We start from the raw sequence: 20,246 nt of genomic DNA on the forward strand, positions 1-20,246 counted from the left end.
GCACAGACCACACGTACGTTCCTGCAGCCGCACAGACGACACGTACGTCGTTCCTGAGAACAGTTGGAGAGGAAACGAGTCAGAAATGAAGCTGACCTTTATGGAAGAGTTCCTCAGCCAACGCCCCGGTGATGCCGTTGATCTCCTGGAACAAGAGAGGAGACAAAGACAAGGATTCAACACCTGAACATCTGCAGCTTCACCGTCTCATCAACCCTCCAGGGCCGCCCCCTAAACGCTGTGCATAGGCCAGGGCTCGTCTTCCAAGGGGGGCCATGTTTTACACGAGGGGACGCATCTGCACATATGGATGCGCATCTGCGCTACCGTGAAGCGGAGGAGAGAGAAGAGACCTGTAATCTGATCACTCAATGTTACCAATGTTGACAGTAACAGTCTGTTTTATGTTTTCCAAACAACATAATCTTAGTTTTGCTCAGATTTAGTGACAGTTTGTTTCTATCAAACCATCATTTTAGTTTGTGTATTTCTGTTGTAATTATGTTCAAAATCTGCTGCAGACTCTCCCCCGAACAGAAAATGTTATTACTATAAATGTTATTACTTCCACCAACAAACACTAAACCCTGGAGACTCAAAGTGAGACGGTTGAGAAAATAAACACTTTTCTCCCAGATATATTTTATTTGTGCAGAACAAAAGCAGTAGAAGAATCAACCAGAACATCAGTCATGTCTGACAGTCACATGTTGAGCAGCTGACGCCTCATGAGACGGTTTTACACGGACTGATCTCTGTGGATCCGTTTGTTACGGGACGACTGTTAATACTAGTATTTTACTGAGATTCAACAGCAGGTATTGCAGCTAATGATGCTGGAAGGACCAATCAGCTCCCAGAATGCTGATAGAACTGAAACAGAAACATCATGTAGAATTACCAAACAGATCCAAGGAGGAAACAAGAGACGGATGAAATCGCTTTTAGTTTTTCCCCATTTATGAGAATTTGGTTTTTTAGCATTTTATGCAAATGTAACCCCAAGACAGTATATAAAGCAAAGAAATACACAATTTATACAATGATAACTGAAAACATTAATGTTTTCATACTTTTAAACATGGTTAAAGGCAAAAACATGGCAGCAGTTATTTTTGTGTCCAACTAAACATTCCTTTTTTGGGCATAAACAAAAAAATACCAAAAGTTGCAATGATGAAAAAAAGTCTTGTCTCACATTGATCCAGCGTGTTTAGGTTTAAACTAAATATCCTTCACCTGCTCCAAGTGGGCCAGAAAAACATCTCAAAGTGAGTTTTTCTGCTACTTTTCATTCCTCTTTCTAGTTTCTGACTTGGTTTCAACATGAAACCAAGTTCTGAAAATAAAAAAAATTAAAAAAAAGAGATAAAAACTAAACTACCCAACAGGAACTGACCCGAGTCTGGGAGCTGTTAATGTTTAATTATTAGCATGAAGAGTTTGTGTTTTCTGCTGCTGCAACAGAAATACTCACGTAGAGGTGGAAGTGCAAGAGTGTGGAGGGTTTGTGTTTTCTACTCACGTAGAGGTGGAAGTGCAGGAGTGTGAAGGGTTAGTTTCTACTCACGTAGAGGTGGAAGTGCAGGAGTGTAAGGGTTAGTATTTTCTACTCACGTAGAGGTGGAAGTGCAGGAGTGTGAAGGGTTAGTTTCTACTCACGTAGAGGTGGAAGTGCAGGAGTGTGAAGGGTTAGTGTTTTCTACTCACGTAGAGGTGGAAGTGCAGGAGTGTGAAGGTTAGTTTCTACTCACGTAGAGGTGGAAGTGCAGGAGTGTGAAGGTTAGTTTCTACTCACGTAGAGGTGGAAGTGCATGAGTGTGAAGGTTAGTTTCTACTCACGTAGAGGTGGAAGTGCAGGAGTGTGAAGGTTAGTTTCTACTCACGTAGAGGTGGAAGTGCAGGAGTGTTTTTTACTCACGTAGAGGTGGAAGTGCAGGAGTGTGAAGGTTAGTTTCTACTCACGTAGAGGTGGAAGTGCAGGAAGGCGTTGAGCGGAGCCGGCGTGCTCTCGGGGAACTGCAGCAGCAGCGTCTGCAGGTAAAGCTGCAGCTCCTTCTGCCGCCGCTCCACCAGACTCCGGGAATTCTTCCCCAGGATCTTCTTGGGAGGAAGAAGACGCCGCTCTACCTTCCTCTCCGCCGCCAGCTGCAGGAAAACAGCAGCACAATCAGAGCAAATCGAAGGCTTTTCCACTTCTCCATTTATTGGTGTTGTGACAAAATCAAACATTCTTTTATTCTTATTTAACTTTTGCTCAGCTGCTTGTTGTATTGGGTGTCTCACCTTCTCGTGGAGCTCGTGGAAGTCGCTGTAGCGGTGTTTGATGGTCCACCGGTGCTGTCCGTCCGTCACATCGATGATGTACACCTGAAAAACCCACAGGTGTCGTCACCATGACAACCTCACACACCAGGACTCACCCGTTTAAATCACTAATGACGGATGTGGAGGGAGCTTAAAGCTGCTCAGCAACAACCTGGACACGACATCCCGACTAAAGTGTCCTTCAGCACCGACCGCTCCAGTAACGACTTTAATCACCCCCGAGGGGAATTCTTGCTGTCATAGCAGCCGGTATAAATGAAATAGAAAAATAGAATAAAAAAAACAAGGTAAAAAAAGCACACTTGAAAAAACACAAGATAAATAAATAGGTCCTCTGGCAAGAGTCCTGAATGATGCATATGCAATGCTATACAAACATCGCTCTCTCACATCGCTGTGTGTGTGTGTGTGTGTGTGTGTGTGTGTGTGTGTGTGTGTGTGTGTCTGTGTGTGTGTGTGTGTGTGTGTGTGTGTGTGTGTGTGTGTGTGTGTGTGTGTGAGTACTTTGGGTTATTTGGGTTGTAGAAATTGAAAAGGACCAATAAACTAAACTAAAACAAACTAAACTAAACTAAAACTTCTGTATTAGATCAGTTGTGAGTTCTAGACTACAAATGAAATGAAATTGTGGACTGCTTTTCAGACTTTTTGACGACCTCAGATGAACTCTTAACTGCGCAGTGTTTTTGTTTTGTTCATTTTGTTCATTTTGTGGAATGTCTATGCATTTTTTGCACAGCATTTTTTAATTTGATATTCTCTTTATCTAGTGGAAATGTATTTGGTTTGCTTTTATTATGTTATGTTTTAGCACTGTATTATTTTAAAATGTAAGAAGAGAAAGGTGTTGTCATCCAGGAGCTTCTGACAAGAACCTGACAAGAACCGGGAACCTGAAGGAACCAACCCAAACAGAAAGTGAAGGTGAAGAACATGCAGTCCAGACTCTAGACCTGGACGTGGACCTGGACCTGAAGAGGGTCCAGGTCCAGGTCCAGACTCTGGTCCAGGTCTGATACCTGCAAACGTGCAGGTATCACACCTGGACCTGAGTCTGGACCTGGACCTGAAGAGGGTCCAGGTCCAGACTCAGGTCCAGGTCTGATACCTGCAAACGTGCAGGTATCAGACCTGGACCAGAGTCTGGACCTGGACCTGAAGAGGGTCCAGGTCCAGGTCCAGACTCTGGTCCAGGTGTGATACCTGCAAACGTGCAGGTATCACACCTGGACCAGAGTCTGGACCTGGACCTGAAAAGGGTCCAGGTCCAGACTCTGGTCCAGGTCTGATACCTGCAAACGTGCAGGTATCAGACCTGGACCAGAGTCAAGCCACGAAATACAGAAAAGAAAACAGAACACGAAAAGAAGAACAAGAACAACAAGAAGAAATTCTTTATTCATAAAAATAGATATTTAAACTGATCCCCCAAATTTGTTGTTTTTTTAAATGAATTTGTCTGAATTTAAAATCTTTAAAACTAATAACTGAATCAAAAGCACAAAAAATATATGAAGTGTTAAGACATTTTCCCACTGATTTAGAGACTGATATCCTTACTTACCCCTTATATGATGGACTTTGTTGTATTATTTTACTAAAATGTCATGTATTTCATTTATTTATAATTGTTTGTACCTTATTTTCATATTATATTACTGTATAATTGTCATGGGACATTCAACCTCTACACACTTTATTCTCAGGTTTACAGCGTTAATCTACCGTTCCCTTTATCAACCTCGTTTCACTTACACACACATATATATACATACATATATATATATATATATATATATATATATATATATATATATATATATATATATATATATATATATATTTGTATGAAATGTATATTTACCATTTTTGTTTTATAATGAACCTTTGAAACAAATAAAAAAAAGAATAAGAAGAATAATAAGAATAATAATGATAAGAATAATAATAAGAAGACTAAGAAGAATACAAATAATAATAATAGGAATAATAATAAGAATAATAATGATAAGAATAATAATAATAAGAATATTAATAAGAAGAATAAGAAGACTAAGAAGAATACAAATAATAAGAATAAGAATCATAAGAACAAGAAGTTTTCATCCAGGAGTTTCTCCACCACCTTACAAAAACTAACCCAAACAGAAACTGAAGGTGAAGTTTTTACACATTTATTCAGACTTTTCCTCCCGTTATTCTGTCAGAAACTAAATCATGTTTTAAATGTTCTAAGAGATAAAACAGTTTTACCTGTTTTACCAGTTTCATCAGTTTTATCAGTTTTTAACAGTTTTATCAGTTTTTATCAGTTTTAACAGGTTTTACCAGTTTTACCAGTTTTTAACAGTTTTACCAGTCTTTAACACTGTGTTCTCCCCGGAGCAGCTAACGTGCTAACCTGCTAACGTGCTACCACCAGATCTTACCGTGTAGTTCTCCACCAGCTCGGACCCGACCACCGACACCTTCCTGCCCGACCCCTGCTCCTCCATCTCCGGGAAGGGCAGCGGCTCCATGTCCGGGGGAGAACCGGCCACAGCGCCGTTTAGAACCCAGAAAAACGCAGTTTGTGGAGCCGTTAATGTAAAACATCCATAGCCGAGCTGTCACGGACCCGCGGCCGCCATGTTTGTTGTTCAAAAAAACTTTATTAGCAATCTGTCGTTGACAGTTCACGCTGGGATTAATTATTAGTACTTTAATAAATACTCGATTCATTATACAGCAGAGTTTACAATAACACGAGTTTAAATATAGGCAGTTTTTTTTAATATAAGTTGTTCTTTAGAAAAAAATATTTAGTTGTTTTGACAGCAGTTCTCGTTCACGCACCCGAAGCATCGCGAGAACTCCTGAGACCGGCGACCACAGCTGATTACCGTACTAGTTTTAAGTTTAAGTTTATTCAAAATTAACTTGTTTTTTTACCTGAACTAAATGTTTTTAACTGAACTTAATGTTTCTACCTGAACTAAATGAAAGTGAAAGAGGAAAAAAAAGAAAAAGGGTAAAAACAAAAAAGAGGAAAAAAAGAGAAAAATAGAAAAAAAGAGAAAACAAGGAAAAAAAGAGAAAAAAAGAGAAAAAGAAAAAAGAGAAAAAAAGAGAAGAGAAAAATAAGAAAAACTCCACCTGAACTAAATGTTTTTATCTGAACTAAATGTTTGTTAATTGTTAATGTTTACCTGAACCTGATATGAGGCTTGACAATGCTATATTTTATTTTAAGCTAACATTTTATTGTTAAAAGAGCAAAAGAATATCACATTTCTACCACTTTTAAACACCTGGTTTGTCCAAATTCTGGGAGATTTCTCTCCACTTTTGTCCCTTATTGAGGTCAGGATATTCCTGCAGTCTCGTATTCCACCGCTGCTCACACAGACTCACAGCTAAGATCATTCTTTATTCCATCTTGATCGTCTGATCTACAAGCTGCAAGGTTTTTTTCTCCCTCCACCTCCTTCTCTCCTATTGGACGAGCTGAGATGTCGTCACAGCGCGCACGGTGAAATTAAAACATGTTCAATTGGGCCAGGCAAACGCCGCTTTGCTCCCTCTATGAGACAGGGATTTACTACATATCGTGTCTTTAATAGTTCAGTATCTGCTGCAACAAATCCAGCTCTGGTTCAGGGAGTTTAGAAAAGTCTTATTTCTCTTTATTTTAACTGTTGACTGAAATAAAAACAAAGCAGATTTATTGTAAACCAGCGATGACACACTGAATGACTCTTGCTCTTCCTTCCTCTTCTCCTCCTCCTCCAATCTCCTCTGCTCCTCTTCCCCCTCCGTCTCTACTTCTTCTCCTCCTCTTCCTCCTCTTCCCGTCTCTCCTCTTCCTCCCTCCTCTTCTCCTCCTCCTCTCTCTCCAGCTCCTCCCTCTCTTTTTCGTCGGCCTCCTTCAGTTTCTCCTCCACGTCCTCCGGGATCTGCACCTCCATCAGGTTCTCCATCCCTCGTTCCGGCTCGTCCCCGATCAGAACCTGGAGAACAGACGGAGGACAGACGGAGGACAGACGGAGAACAGACGGAGGACAGACAGACGCTGGAGTTAGTAAGTGTTGAGAAAAAAGTCGAAATGTCGAGAAAAAGGCAAACGATTCCAAGGAATTGAAACAATGAGAACCGGTTCTCAACTACCCCTTTTCCACCAAGCTGGTTCCAGGGCTGGTTCTGGTTCTGGTTCTGGTTCCAGGGCTGGTTCTGGTTCTGGTTCTGGTTCCAGGGCTGGTTCTGGTTCTGGTTCCAGGGCTGGTTCTGGTCCTGGTTCTGGTTCCAGGGCTGGTTCTGGTTCTGGTTCCAGGGCTGGTTCTGGTTCTGGTTCCAGGGCTGGTTCTGGTTCTGGTTCCAGGGCTGGTTCTGGGCTAGAGCCAGACAGCACCAGTTCTTTGGTTTTACAGCCTAAGCACCGGCTCCTGGCTCTCAAAACTGGTGCTACAGGAGAACCAGGTCTGGGCCAGGGTAAGAACCGCTTTACGTCGGGGGCTACGTGCTTACGTCAAGGGCTGGGGACGGTGTTACTGAACAACTAAAGCAGAATAAACACGGAAGAGCGCTGTTTTTAAACAACGGAGCGTTGAAGACAGCGGTTAACTTAACAGACTGTTAAAATCTAACGTTAAAATGGATGTAAAGCAGAAGCAGCAATGGTCAACCTGCTGGATCGCAAACTTTTGCTGTCCAAGAAAGGCTTGAGAAGCAGCAGCAACACTTGGGGTGTGTCCCAATACTCCCCCTCGCCCTAGGCTCTGCGTCGATGTACGCGGCGACGCGCGCCGTACGCCGTCATTTCTTAACAGGCGTAGCTACAACTGATAGATTTCATCTATTAAACCAACATTTATCTTCCTAAATGATTTATTTCATCCAGTGTAATTCTCCACAGAGCTGCAGGTTTCTCCCCCGGGACGACGGCGCAGGTTGAGCTGTGAGGAGCTGCTGTTACCATGGTAACAGCTGCTGCTGCTGTCACCATGGTAACAGCTGCTGCCCCGGGGCTGCCGGCTCTCCAGTCAAATTTCTTAACAGGCGTTATTTGGATAAACTGAGCCCAGGTTGGGGATCTTAAAGGGTTACTTTACCTGAAAAAATATTAAAACTTAATAAAGTGCCATATTAACAGCACTACAGCAGGAATTAAAACAGCTTTTAACTGTCGGCTTCCTCATATGGTGTGACGATCCACGCAGAGCCTACGGCGTAGGTTACGCGGCGACGGGCGCCGTACCCTACGCCGTAGGCTCTGCGTCGATTTAACGCGGAACCATAAATCAGCTCCGGAGCCGGCAGTCAGCCAGAAACACCGAAATTTTCAGAGCAAATTTCTTAACAGGCGTTATTTGGATAAACTGAGCCCAGGTTGCGGATCTTAAAGGTTACTTTACCTGAAAAAATATTAAGACTTAATAAAGTGCCATATTAACAGCACTACAGCTGAAATTAAAACAGCTTTTGGCTCTCAGCTTCCTGATCAGGGTAGGGATGAAAACGAGGGGGCGTGGTGACGTGATGACGTAGCTCTCTGGCTAGCTGCTGGCCAACACCAGCTGTGTAGAAGCAAACGGTTCTTACTTAGAACCAACCGTGAACCGGCTCTAGCTCCAGCACCAGCACCAGCCCTGGAACCGGCTTGGTGGAAAAGGGGTAAACAAGAACCGCTTTCTCGACTCCCATCCCTAGTTCCTACCTCCGGAGACAGGTCCTAGGAACAGTTCCTACCTAGACGGTTCCCGGGTCCGGTTCTTACCTCCACCAGTTTCTGACAGGCCGCTCCCACGTGGACGTCCTTCTCCCAGCGGTGCAGCTCCCTCACCACGGCGTACACGTTCCTGTCCTTCAGCGTCTTCCGTCCCGCTTTGGTGGCCGTTAGCTGTGGGGGGGGGAGTGGAGAGGTCAGAGGTCAGGGGTGAAGGGGGGGTAAAGAGGGGGGGTGAGACCCCTGAGTGACCCCTGACCCCCGCGTGACCCCCGCATGTGTCCGTGTGTCCGTTACCAGCATCAGCGTCTCCAGCAGCATCTTCCGGATGTCCGGGTCCTCCTCCCGCTCCTTGTCCTCCGGCAGGTACTGCAGGTCCACGGGGAGACCTGGAGGTCCAGGAGAGAGAGGAGATGTGGAGATTAATGTGGAAATGTTGAGGAGAGAGAGGAAATGTTGAGGAACAAGTGGAAATGTTGAGATTAATGTTGAAGTACAATGAGAAAAAAGTGGAAATGTCAAGAAAAAAGTGGAAATGTCGAGGAAACAGTGGAAATGTTGAGATTAATGTTGAAGTTTTGGCACATGTAAATCAAGATAGCAAGTTTTAAAGGATGAAATTCTTTGTTTTGTTGTTTTGTTTTCTTAAACTTCTCATGAAGTGTTGTTTTTTTTACATGTACAAAAATAAAATGAATCAAATCAAGTACAATTTCGAAAAAAAAGTCAAAAATGTCGAAAAAAAAAAGTCAAAATTTCGTGAATAAAGTTGAAATGTTGAGAAAAAAGTTGCATTTCAACTTTTTTCTCAAAGTGCAAAATAAAAAAAATCTTCCTCTCAAATATTTTTTTTCCTGCCTGGCCCTGATGGCCCAGAGCAGCCGGGTCAGAACCAGGACCAGGACCAGACCCAGAACCAGAACCAGACCCAGACCCAGAACCAGAACCAGACCCAGGACCAGAACCAGAACCAGAACCAGACCCAGACCCAGACCCAGGACCAGACCCAGGACCAGACCCAGAACCAGACCCAGGACCAGAACCAGGACCAGGACCAGGACCAGAACCAGGACCAGACCCAGGACCAGACCCAGAACCAGACCCAGGACCAGACCCAGGACCAGACCCAGAACCAGAACCAGGACCAGGACCAGAACCAGGACCAGAACCAGGACCAGACCCAGAACCAGACCCAGGACCAGAACCAGGACCAGGACCAGAACCAGGACCAGAACCAGGACCAGACCCAGGACCAGACCCAGAACCAGACCCAGAACCAGACCCAGGACCAGAACCAGACCCAGGACCAGACCCAGGACCAGACCCAGAACCAGACCCAGGACCAGGACCAGAACCAGGACCAGACCCAGGACCAGACCCAGAACCAGACCCAGGACCAGAACCAGACCCAGGACCAGACCCAGGACCAGACCCAGAACCAGACCCAGGACCAGAACCAGACCCAGGACCAGACCCAGGACCAGACCCAGAACCAGACCCAGGACCAGGACCAGAACCAGGACCAGACCCAGGACCAGACCCAGAACCAGACCCAGGACCAGGACCAGAACCAGGACCAGACCCAGGACCAGACCCAGAACCAGACCCAGGACCAGAACCAGACCCAGGACCAGACCCAGGACCAGAACCAGAACCAGACCCAGACCCAGGACCAGAACCAGACCCAGAACCCCCGAGCCCCAGACCGGTACCTTCGTTCTCCTCCTCACTCAGCTCCTCAGGCCCGGCCAGCGGCAGCAGCAGGAAGGGCAGGATGTCCACGCCGTCGCCTAGCAACCAGTCGTGCTGACCTGGGGACAAACGGGGCAGAAACGGGTCCATGCTGGTCCAACAGAACCAGAACCGGGTCCAACAGAACCAGAACCTGGGAGACCAGCTGATGGACCAGAACCTGAACCTAATATATTGTTATAATCATTTGTTTCAGATGTCATTCTGTATAAAAATTGAATCTGGTGTTCAAAAAGTCTTTCTTCAAACTTAAAACTTGAGGGTCGTCTTATAATCAGGTCGTTTTATATTCGGGCCAATACAGTAATATAACATTGTAACTATACGACCTAAAGTTACAACAGATTTGCTTGTTTTTGTCATATTGTTTACATAATCTCCCACCCCCTTCATGAGACTGTCAGCACCATGGAGATCCATCAGAACCATGGAGAGTTCCATCAGAACCATGGAGAGTTCCATCAGCACCATGGAGAGTTCCATCAGAACCATGGAGAGTTCCATCAGCACCATGGAGAGCTCCATCAGCACCATGGAGAGCTCCATCAGCACCATGGAGAGATCCATCAGCACCATGGAGAGATCCATCAGCACCATGGAGAGATCCATCAGCACCATGGAGAGATCCATCAGAACCATCAGCACCATGGAGAGCTCCATCAGCACCATGGAGAGATCCATCAGCACCATGGAGATCCATCAGCACCACGGAGAGATCCATCAGCACCACGGAGAGTTCCATCAGCACCATGGAGAGATCCATCAGAACCATCAGCACCATGGAGAGCTCCATCAGCACCATGGAGAGATCCATCAGCACCATGGAGAGCTCCATCAGCACCATGGAGATCCATCAGCACCACGGAGAGATCCATCAGCACCATGGAGAGCTCCATCAGCACCATGGAGAGCTCCATCAGCACCATGGAGAGATCCGTCAGCACCACGGAGAGCTTTCTACCTGCCTTTTTTGCAGTTTTTTTCCTTCGCACTACTTTTATTTCCATCGCAATGGTACTGTCTATATCTTGTAATTATATATATTTTTTACTTTTTACTTTTTTCCCCCTCCCCTGCATGTGTGTGTTAAGTTACTGCTGCTAACAAGTAAGTTTCCCCATTGAGGGAGAAATAAAGGACTATCCATCCATCCATTATTTATACCCGCTTTATCCTTTGCAGGGTCACAGGGCTCTGCTGGAGCCTATCCCAGCTCATTTCAGGTGAGAGGCAAAATAAAGGATTATCTTATCTTAATATGACGTTAACACTAACAATATTATTTAAGCCCATGTTTACAATAAAGTCCTACTGGATTTAAAACCTGTCTGCAACGGGATTTATTATTTAATAATTCAAATTTTGAATATCGATATCAAATCAGCCGGCGAAGTATCGCGATACCATGCCATATCGATATTTTTGCCATAACGATATTTTTGCCATATCGATATTTTTGCCATATGGATATTTTTCACATGTCGATATTTTTGCCACATTGATATTATTTCCCACCACTAGCTAGCATGTATGGTGACTCACTGTGGTCGAAGCAGCAGTTGCGCAGCGTCCCCGTGACTCCGCCCCTCCTCACCACCGAGGCCCGGTATTGGGTGAAAGGAAGCAGCCTCTGGATGACACACCTGCAACACAAACACCTGGTGAACCGGGTCCCGCCGGCGCTACCGGACCTCCTGACGGTACCGGACCTCCTGACGGCCCCGCCCCCCGCGAGGACAGAACCAAGATGGACGCTACACTGGTGCCTTTTCAGGGCCAAAAAACAGGCTTGAATGAAGGCGCTGCCGAACTAAAGGGCGTAAAAAAACCCTATTTTGAACACAAAAACGCTGTAAAAAGCAGCGCGCTCCTTAAATATGGCAAGCCAAAAGGGCCAATATTTGCCATATTTAATTACAAACTGCTGAACAAAAGATCTTAAAGAAACGCTGCTTTGAGCACAAAAACGCTGTAAAAAGCGGCTTTTTATACAAGTGGCGTAAAAAAAGCGTGCGTTTCTCCTTAAATATGGCAAGCCAAAAGGGCCAAAAAAACGGGCTTGAATGAAAGCGCTGCCGAACTGAAGAGCGTAAAAAAACGCAGTTTTGAGCACAAAAAAGCGCTGTAAAAAGCAGCGTGCTCCTTAAATATGGCAAACCAAAAGGGCCAATATTTGCCATATTTAATTACACGCTGCTGAACAAAAGATCGTAAAACAAAACGCTGCTTTGAGCACAAAAACGCTGTAAAAAGCAGCGTTTTATGAGTTATACGAGTGGCGTAAAAAATGTGCGTTTCTCCTTAAATATAAAAAATATAAATATAAAAAAGGGCCAAAAAAACAGGCTTTTAATGAAGACGCTGCCGATCTAAAGGGCGTAAAAAACGCTGTTTTGAGCACAAAAAACACTGTAAAAAGCATTTTTTCTAGTCCAGCAAAGAGTTGGTGCTACCTTGGAACCGGTTCTTGCTCACCTGTCCCGGTCCAGCAGGTGGTTCTCACCTGTCCCAGTTCTCACCTGTCCCGGTCCAGCAGGACGGTCCGGACCTCCGGCAGCTGGCTCAGGTTGGACAGAACCGGTCCCAGGTAATGCAAGTGGTTCTTCTGGTTGTAGCCGTTGCTGCAGAAAATCTCCACCAGCTTCGCTAACGTCAGCTCCTCCTGCAGCACCTGAAGAACCAGGACAGTTTATTAGTTTTAGTCTCGTTCTCCTTTTAGTCATGTCAAGTTTCAGTCGACTAAAAGTCTGAGAATTTTAGTCTTATTTTAGTCAGAATTGTCCAGGACTATTTTAGTCTAGTTTTTTATTCCTCTACGATATTGCATTATACATATATAATTATCGTTATCGTCACATGACCAGCATTTTCGTCTTGTCTCGTTTTCCTCAGGTGATAAAGGTTTGACGATATTTAGTCATAATTTTCGAGGTGAAACCTGGAGGTGTTTTCACAGCAACAAAGTAAAGTTATGTTTGAGTGTTTGTAGTTTTGGGTCCGATGTGTTAATATTTTGTCACGTGAGGTTTTTCTGGAACAACGAGACCAAACTAGGCCGGTTGTGTGGTAGGGTTGCCACCTTTCAGAAACCAAAATAAGGGACGCCCCGATTTCAGCAGAGCAGGCGCCAAAAAAAGGGACGTCCCCAAAACTTCTAAACTGCATAGAAATGTATTTATTTTGTCTGAAAAAAACTAAATGCTTTGATTTAAAGTTTAAAGTGCTTTAATAGCATTGAACTTGCATGACTGTACAGACAGCCAACCATACTAGCAACTGAAATATCCTCCTATATATGTATGTCCACATCAGCCCAGATGTAGAATATGGTGTAAAAGTTAATTAATTTCAATAATTCAACTTAAAAGGGGAAACTAATACATTACATAGTCTCATTACATGCAAAGCAAGATACCGTATTTTCGCGACCATAAGGCGCACATTTTTTTTTTTTTTTTTTTTTTTTAAATGTGCCGGGCGCCTTTTGAAACAGTGCGCCGTGTCTATTACCTGAATTACGGTAATGTAAGGCCGGCCACCATGAGAACGGTAAAGGGAGAAGGGGGCGGGTGAAGCCCCCGTGAGTTACGACGTGAATGAGACCATCCACTGAGCTGTTTAATGTGAAACAGATGATGAAGACTTTTAAGGATTTGCTTGATGTGTAAAGTGAAATAAAATACAATCAAACTAAGTTTTGCTCCGCTCTATTTAAATAAGCACACTTGTGTGTGCGTGTTCTGCAGAGCGCGTGTGTTTTGCATGTCGGGAACCGAGGATGCACCTGCCGTGGGTTTGCGGGTCCGATCGCCGCATCCCGGGGCAGATCCGGCTGAAATGCCGGTGCTCTTTCCCCGGGAGCCAGTCCATGTGGGCTCCTCCGGTCCCGGCCGGTCGGAAGCGGTCACTTTCCCCGGTTGAAGCCGCGGCTGGAGCAGTGCGGTGATGCGCGCTGCTCCAGCCGACTTCCTGGTTCCCCAAGCGGTCCGATGACCTGGTTCCCGGCCGCTTTAAGAGCAGAGATTTCTGGGGTCTGTCTCTGGTTAGATCAGCTTCACACTCCGAGATTTGCAGCCAAATCTGTCGGTTACAAACCCGGTACCGGACCCCGACGTGCGCGTGTGTGTTTTTCGCGGCGCGACACACACACATTCTCAATTATGTGGTGCTTGCCTGGCGCAGCTGATGGACAGAAACTGTATGGGGATTTTTAAAAGAAAAACTTTGCATAAGACGTTTCCAGCCGGAGTCATTATAAGGACGAATGAAAAGGGGGGGCTGGATGAAGGGATGATGATGATCAAGAAGCTGAGACAGGTCTGGAAATTCGGACTGGCGCAGCTGAATTAGCGGAGCGGAGCTCCTGTCGGATACAACCCGGTACTCTTGTGCTTGGCTGCCACGCTGATGGACAGAAACTGCCGGCTATGGTGATTTTTAAAAGAAAAGCATTGCCTAAAGAGACTTTTCCAGCCAGAGTGAAATGAAAAGGGCTGGATGGATGAGGAGATGATCAGTGGCTGAGACAGGTTTATGTGCGGCGCCCCGATGGTTTTTTTTAATTCTTTAATGCAGAAACAGAATATGAACCTTTTGAAGGGTTTGATTGATGTGAAAAGTGAAATAAAATATCAAACTAAGTTTTGCTTCCGCTCTATTTTTAGCGCGTGTGTGTTTTGCAGCACGTGTGTGTGCAGCTCCGTCTCCGTAGACGGCGCCTTTTGGGTCGGTGCGCCATATGTGTGTTTTAAAACCAAAAATGACACACAAAACTGAGGGTGCGCCTTTCCACACAGTGCGCCATATGGTCGTGAAATACGGTATGTTAAACCTTTATTTGTTATAATTTTGATGGTTGAATTGTTTATTGATTTCATCATATAGAGATTTTTTTATTTGGGGTTTTTATAAACTGTGAAAAGATTTGTGTTGCACTATTCATTGACTTGTCAAAAGCATTTGATACTGATTGATTATAGCATATTGATTGATCATAGCATACTGATTGATCATAGCATACTGATTGATCATAGCATACTGATTGATAAGCTCCACCATACAGGTGTGTCTAGGCAGAAGCATCTTGGTTTGCCAACTATTTGTCTGCTAGAACACAATGTGTTCAGACGTCAGGATCTACCTCTTCCTTTTGGACTGTATCAAAGGGCGTGCCTCAGGGTTCTGTGTTAGGACCTGTACTGTTTTAGTTCCCCAGGGTTCTGTGTTAGGACCTGTACTATTTTAGTTCCCCAGGGTTCTGTGTTAGGACCTGTACTGTTTTAGTTCCCCAGGGTTCTGTGTTAGGACCTTTACTGTTTTAGTTCCCCAGGGTTCTGTGTTAGGACCTGTACTGTTTTAGTTCCCCAGGGTTCTGTGTTAGGACCTTTACTGTTTTAGTTCCCCAGGGTTCTGTGTTAGGACCTTTACTGTTTTAGTTCCCCAGGGTTCTGTGTTAGGACCTGTACTGTTTTAGTTCCCCAGGGTTCTATTTTAGGACCTGTACTGTTTTAGTTCCCCAGGGTTCTGTGTTAGGACCTGTACTGTTTTAGTCCCCCAGGGTTCTGTGTTAGGACCTGTACTGTTTTAGTTCCCCAGGGTTCTGTGTTAGGACCTGTACTGTTTTAGTTCCCCAGGGTTCTGTGTTAGGACCTGTACTGTTTTAGTTCCCCAGGGTTCTGTGTTAGGACCTGTACTGTTTTAGTTCCCCAGGGTTCTGTGTTAGGACCTTTACTGTTTTAGTTCCCCAGGGTTCTGTGTTAGGACCTGTACTGTTTTAGTTCCCCAGGGTTCTGTGTTAGGACCTGTACTGTTTTAGTTCCCCAGGGTTCTGTGTTAGGACCTGTACTGTTTTAGTTCCCCAGGGTTCTGTGTTAGGACCTGTACTGTTTTAGTTCCCCAGGGTTCTGTGTTAGGACCTGTACTGTTTTAGTTCCCCAGGGTTCTGTGTTAGGACCTGTACTGTTTTAGTTCCCCAGGGTTCTGTGTTAGGACCTTTACTGTTTTAGTTCCCCAGGGTTCTGTGTTGGGACCTGTACTGTTTTAGTTCCCCAGGGTTCTGTGTTAGGACCTGTACTGTTTTAGTTCCCCAGGGTTCTGTGTTAGGACCTGTACTGTTTTAGTTCCCCAGGGTTCTGTGTTAGGACCTGTACTGTTTTAGTTCCCCAGGGTTCTGTGTTAGGACCTGTACTGTTTTAGTTCCCCAGGGTTCTGTGTTAGGACCTTTACTGTTTTAGTTCCCCAGGGTTCTGTGTTAGGACCTGTACTGTTTTAGTTCCCCAGGGTTCTGTGTTAGGACCTTTACTGTTTTAGTTCCCCAGGGTTCTGTGTTAGGACCTTTACTGTTTTAGTTCCCCAGGGTTCTGTGTTAGGACCTGTACTGTTTTAGTTCCCCAGGGTTCTGTGTTAGGACCTGTACTGTTTTAGTTCCCCAGGGTTCTGTGTTAGGACCTGTACTGTTTTAGTTCCCCAGGGTTCTGTGTTAGGACCTTTACTGTTTTAGTTCCCCAGGGTTCTGTGTTAGGACCTGTACTGTTTTAGTTCCCCAGGGTTCTGTGTTAGGACCTGTACTGTTTTAGTCCCCCAGGGTTCTGTGTTAGGACCTGTACTGTTTTAGTTCCCCAGGGTTCTGTGTTAGGACCTGTACTGTTTTAGTTCCCCAGGGTTCTGTGTTAGGACCTGTACTGTTTTAGTTCCCCAGGGTTCTGTGTTAGGACCTGTACTGTTTTCTATCTATAACAATAACCTCTGCGAAAATGTATCAAATGCTATGTATCACTTTTATGCTGACGATACTATCATTTATTGTTGTGCGTCATCTATCGTACAGACCTTTGACTTTTTACAATCTGCGTTTGATGTTGTACAGTCTTGTCTGCAGAAACTAAAATTGGTTTTAAACTCAGACAAAACCAAATTCATGCTGTTTTCAAATGTAAGTGAGCTGAAAATGCTGACCATCAACTACCAACAAGGTAACCACCAAACCTTCCTAAACTCTTAACCTTTCAAGGAAGAGAAATTCAATCAGTGTCAAGTTATAAATACTCGGGCTTTCTTCTCCATCGCCAACTATCCTTCAGACCAGAACCAGAACCAGAACCAGAACCAGAACCAGAACTCACCTGGAACACGGTCCTGCAGGTCTTCTGGTGCCGGGTCAGGTTGGACAGGACGGTGCAGACGTGATCCGCCAGGGCGTAGTCCGGGTCCTGGAGGTTCCTGAGCAGGACCGGCAGAACCCGGACCTCCGACACCAGGACCTGGACCGGGGGGGAGACGGGTCAGAACCGGGTCCAGCGGTACCGGGGGCCCGGCACCGGGCCCAGAACCGGTTCCGTTACCTGGTGCTGGACCGGGTCCAGGACCGGGTTCTGGACCCGGTCCAGCAGCGGTTCCGTTACCTGGTGCAGCGTCTCGTCGGCCGACAGGTTGATGACGACCCGGTACGAGTCTTTGGCCACGGCGATGGACGGGTCCGACGTCAGCGCGAACACGGCCGAGACCAGGTCTGGTCTGGCCCGGAGGAACCGGCAGCCGTCCCTGGAACCAGAACCAGAACCAGAACCGGTTAGAACCGGTTAGACCCAGTTAGACCCAGTTAGACCCGGTTAGACCCAGTTAGACCCGGTTAGACCCGGTTAGACCCGGTTAGACCCGGTTAGACCCGGTTAGACCCGGTTAGACCCGGGGGGGAAGAAGACTCTCATTTGAGTTTACAACACATTTATTTTTATCTTTTTCTTTTCCACGTCTCTGTAGGAAAGTGGATCAAAGATCTAAAGACTAAACCAGAGAAACTACTGAAAACATGGACATTTAGGATCTTTGGTAAAACATCCGTCTGGTTTTGGTCCAAGAAATAAAAAAGGAAAAAAAATTGAAAAAAGAAGAAAAAAAATAAGAATAATTAAAGTTGCAGCAGCGATGAACGGGCCCTTGCAAGTGCAATTTTCACCAATAAAAGTCAAGGACTCTAAACCGAGTCCGATGACTCCACCATGACTCTTTATGTCAAACCATTCAAAAGTTCTGGCAGAAAATAGAAACTATCACATATGGACCAATCAGCTACTAGTATCACTTCCTGTTTAACGCTGAAGTTTGACGCGGCGCCACAGAACTTTTCATGGTTAACGTCTTTTGTGTCTCCTGAGTGAGTTTTATGTGGAACGATGATCCTGCTGGGAGGAGTTCCTTAAAGTACCACACGAGAAAATGGTATAGATTGCAGCAAAATTACACGATTAATTCAAAATGGCCGACTTCCTGTTTGGTTTCGGCCATGGCTCCAAGAGACTTTTCTTTAAGTTGTGACATGATACAGGTGTGTAGCGATTTTCGTGCATGTACGTCAAACCGTATTGTGGGGCTTGAGGAACAAAGTTTTATAGGGGGCGCTGTTGAGCCGTTAGGCCACGCCCATTAATGCAAACCATTAAATATCACATTTATCACCAGGCCTGGATTGGTGCAAAATTTGGTGACTTTTGGGGCACGTTTAGGGGGAAAAAAGACCCTTATTTCGTCAGAAGAAAAATAAAAAAAAAACTCATAGCAGCTTAACAGATATTTATGCAGGTTCCTGGAAATGATGGTGTTTTTCTAAACGTAGACGGGGAAATATCCATTTTGTTAAATACCCGGCTACGTGGAAACGTGGCCTAAGATGGTAAAAACCAATCTTTGTTATGTTTTAATTTTATATTTAGAATAAAATTGAGCTTAGAGTGAAAACTCCCGCCCACATTAGTAACTTTATTTGAGGTTTAAAACCCACCGGTGTCCAGACAGTCCCAGCAGGAACTCTGTGGCCGTTCCCTTCACGTCAGCTCTGGAGCCGGAGGAGAGGAAGCTCAGCAGCTCCGAGGCTTCAGCGTCGCTCAGCATCTGAGGGGGGGGGAAACAACAACAACCGTCTGAGGAAAACAACAACAACAACCGTCTGAGGAAAACAACAACAACAACAACAACAACAACCACCGTCAACATCAGATCCTTCCCTGATCTCCAGAGGGAAGTTCAGGAGCTGCTGCAGCTCAAAGTCTGACAACCTGAACTCAGACTAAATAAACGATAAAGATAAATTATCAGTATGAAAAATAAAAAAATAAAGTAAATAAGAAACTGAAACTGAATAAATGTAATATAAACATATTAAGTACAATCCAATAAATAATGTTATACTAATGGAACTTCCTTCCACCTGCGGCGGAAACGCCTCCCGTGACGTTTATAACGACGTCATTACTGGTGTGTAAATAAAAAGGTGCTTTTCTCGGCGTCCTGAGCTGTTAAACTGGTGTTTTACTGAAATACGGAACATAAATAAAGAGTTTCCGGCTGTTTGTGTTGGATGGACAGAACAAACTGTACTGACTCTGTATTATAGTTTCCTATTTCCATTTATGAATTACTGCATTATTGTCTGGTCTGAAACTTATCCAACTTTTCTCAACAATTTACTGATAATCCAAGAAAGATTCGCAAGAACAATCTGAGTCTGGTAGACACCAACCATCTCTTTTTATGAAATATTCACTATTATCCTTCATAAACTTCATGTTTTTCACTCCTGCTTGTTTGTGCAGAAGTTTATTAATAGAATCTTCCTGTCACTTTCCAGCAGTTTTATACTCCCCATTATAAAACACACATAAACAACAATAACAACAGCAGCAGTAACTGACTTGAACTGACTTCAGAGCAAAAACACAATATAGAAATGGATAAAACAGAAAAAGACAATTTAGCATGAAAAAGAAAAACACTGAATTATTGAAAGATGGAAAAATGATGAAGATGTAGGATGATTGCATGAAAAGAAGTAACATTTAACAACTCCAGAAGCGTTTCTAATAAAGAATGATTTTATCTATAATGAAATCCAGACCTTGTATCCATGTTCTCTTTTACCTTTATATCTATATATTTTTTTTAATTTGTTGGAAATTATCTAATTATAAAATTGTGCTAAATAAATAAAAGAAAATGAAATAAATGAAAATGAAATGGGCAGATATTGATATTAAACTGCTGTTCCTCCAGTAAAAATCACTTCTTGTTATTGATTTAAACATTAACGGAGGAAGGTTTGATCTATGTTTCCTTTACAAAAGTGTGAAAGAGAATCCCGAACGGGTTTAAAATCAGCCTCACCTTCACTCCTGGAGGAGTTTATTCCATGTTTATCTCAGTTTGGGATAAACTTCAGACACATGTGGACCATGATGTGGACGCTGCAGAAATCTACTTCCGGGTTTCTTCTTCTGCTCCGAAATGTCGGTAGATCCAAACCTCCGCGCTGCCTCAGCGCCCCCTGGTGTTCATGGCGCGGTAGTGCAGCTTAAAGGACGGACGTTTCCGTCCTGAACCGGGATTAAAAGCTGCAGGAAGGTTCTTTTTATTACAATTATCTTTTCAGAAAAATGTCTAATCAGCTAAAACGTGAAAATGGAGGGAAATATGA

At 44.4% G+C, this 20,246-nt stretch overlaps 2 protein-coding genes across 2 annotated transcripts in view; both read right to left on the reverse strand.

Moving 5' to 3' along the window:
• The window catches only part of nisch (nischarin), a 47,833-nt gene extending 42,853 nt beyond the window's left edge, over window positions 1-4,980 (reverse strand). Inside the window, exons 1-4 of the mRNA XM_061728211.1 lie at window positions 4,758-4,980; window positions 2,287-2,370; window positions 1,966-2,148; window positions 97-145 (exon numbers count right to left, since the gene is read on the reverse strand). Coding sequence (XP_061584195.1) covers window positions 97-145; window positions 1,966-2,148; window positions 2,287-2,370; window positions 4,758-4,847 — 406 coding nt within the window. The 5' untranslated portion in view covers window positions 4,848-4,980. The remainder of the gene's footprint in view (window positions 1-96; window positions 146-1,965; window positions 2,149-2,286; window positions 2,371-4,757) is intronic.
• A 496-nt stretch (window positions 4,981-5,476) lies between these two features.
• On the reverse strand, window positions 5,477-20,036 carry hgh1 (HGH1 homolog (S. cerevisiae)). Its single transcript, XM_061726568.1, has 10 exons — window positions 19,937-20,036; window positions 18,558-18,667; window positions 17,182-17,320; window positions 16,903-17,040; window positions 12,301-12,452; window positions 11,324-11,424; window positions 9,742-9,840; window positions 8,327-8,418; window positions 8,081-8,203; window positions 5,477-6,317 (listed from the first exon to the last, which is right to left on the reverse strand). Exons 2-10 carry the CDS (start codon window positions 18,665-18,667, stop codon window positions 6,129-6,131), a joined length of 1,143 nt encoding a protein of 380 aa, XP_061582552.1. The 5' UTR covers window positions 19,937-20,036; the 3' UTR covers window positions 5,477-6,128.
• Window positions 20,037-20,246: the final 210 nt, after the last annotated feature.

The sequence above is a fragment of the Cololabis saira genome, chromosome 8 (assembly GCF_033807715.1).
Source record: "Cololabis saira isolate AMF1-May2022 chromosome 8, fColSai1.1, whole genome shotgun sequence".
In the NCBI taxonomy this organism is placed as follows: domain Eukaryota; kingdom Metazoa; phylum Chordata; class Actinopteri; order Beloniformes; family Belonidae; genus Cololabis; species Cololabis saira.

Bases quoted from the DNA above. Each gene is read 5' to 3' on its own strand.
- hgh1 (XM_061726568.1), bottom strand. From the start codon at position 18,667: ATGCTGAGCGACGCTGAAGCCTCGGAGCTGCTGAGCTTCCTCTCCTCC. The intron at 17,041-17,181 runs GTAACGGAACCG...CCCCCGGTCCAG, and splicing joins CCGACGAGACGCTGCACCAG to GTCCTGGTGTCGGAGGTCCG. The intron at 9,841-11,323 runs GTGAGTCACCAT...GTTTGTCCCCAG, and splicing joins CAACTGCTGCTTCGACCACA to GTCAGCACGACTGGTTGCTA.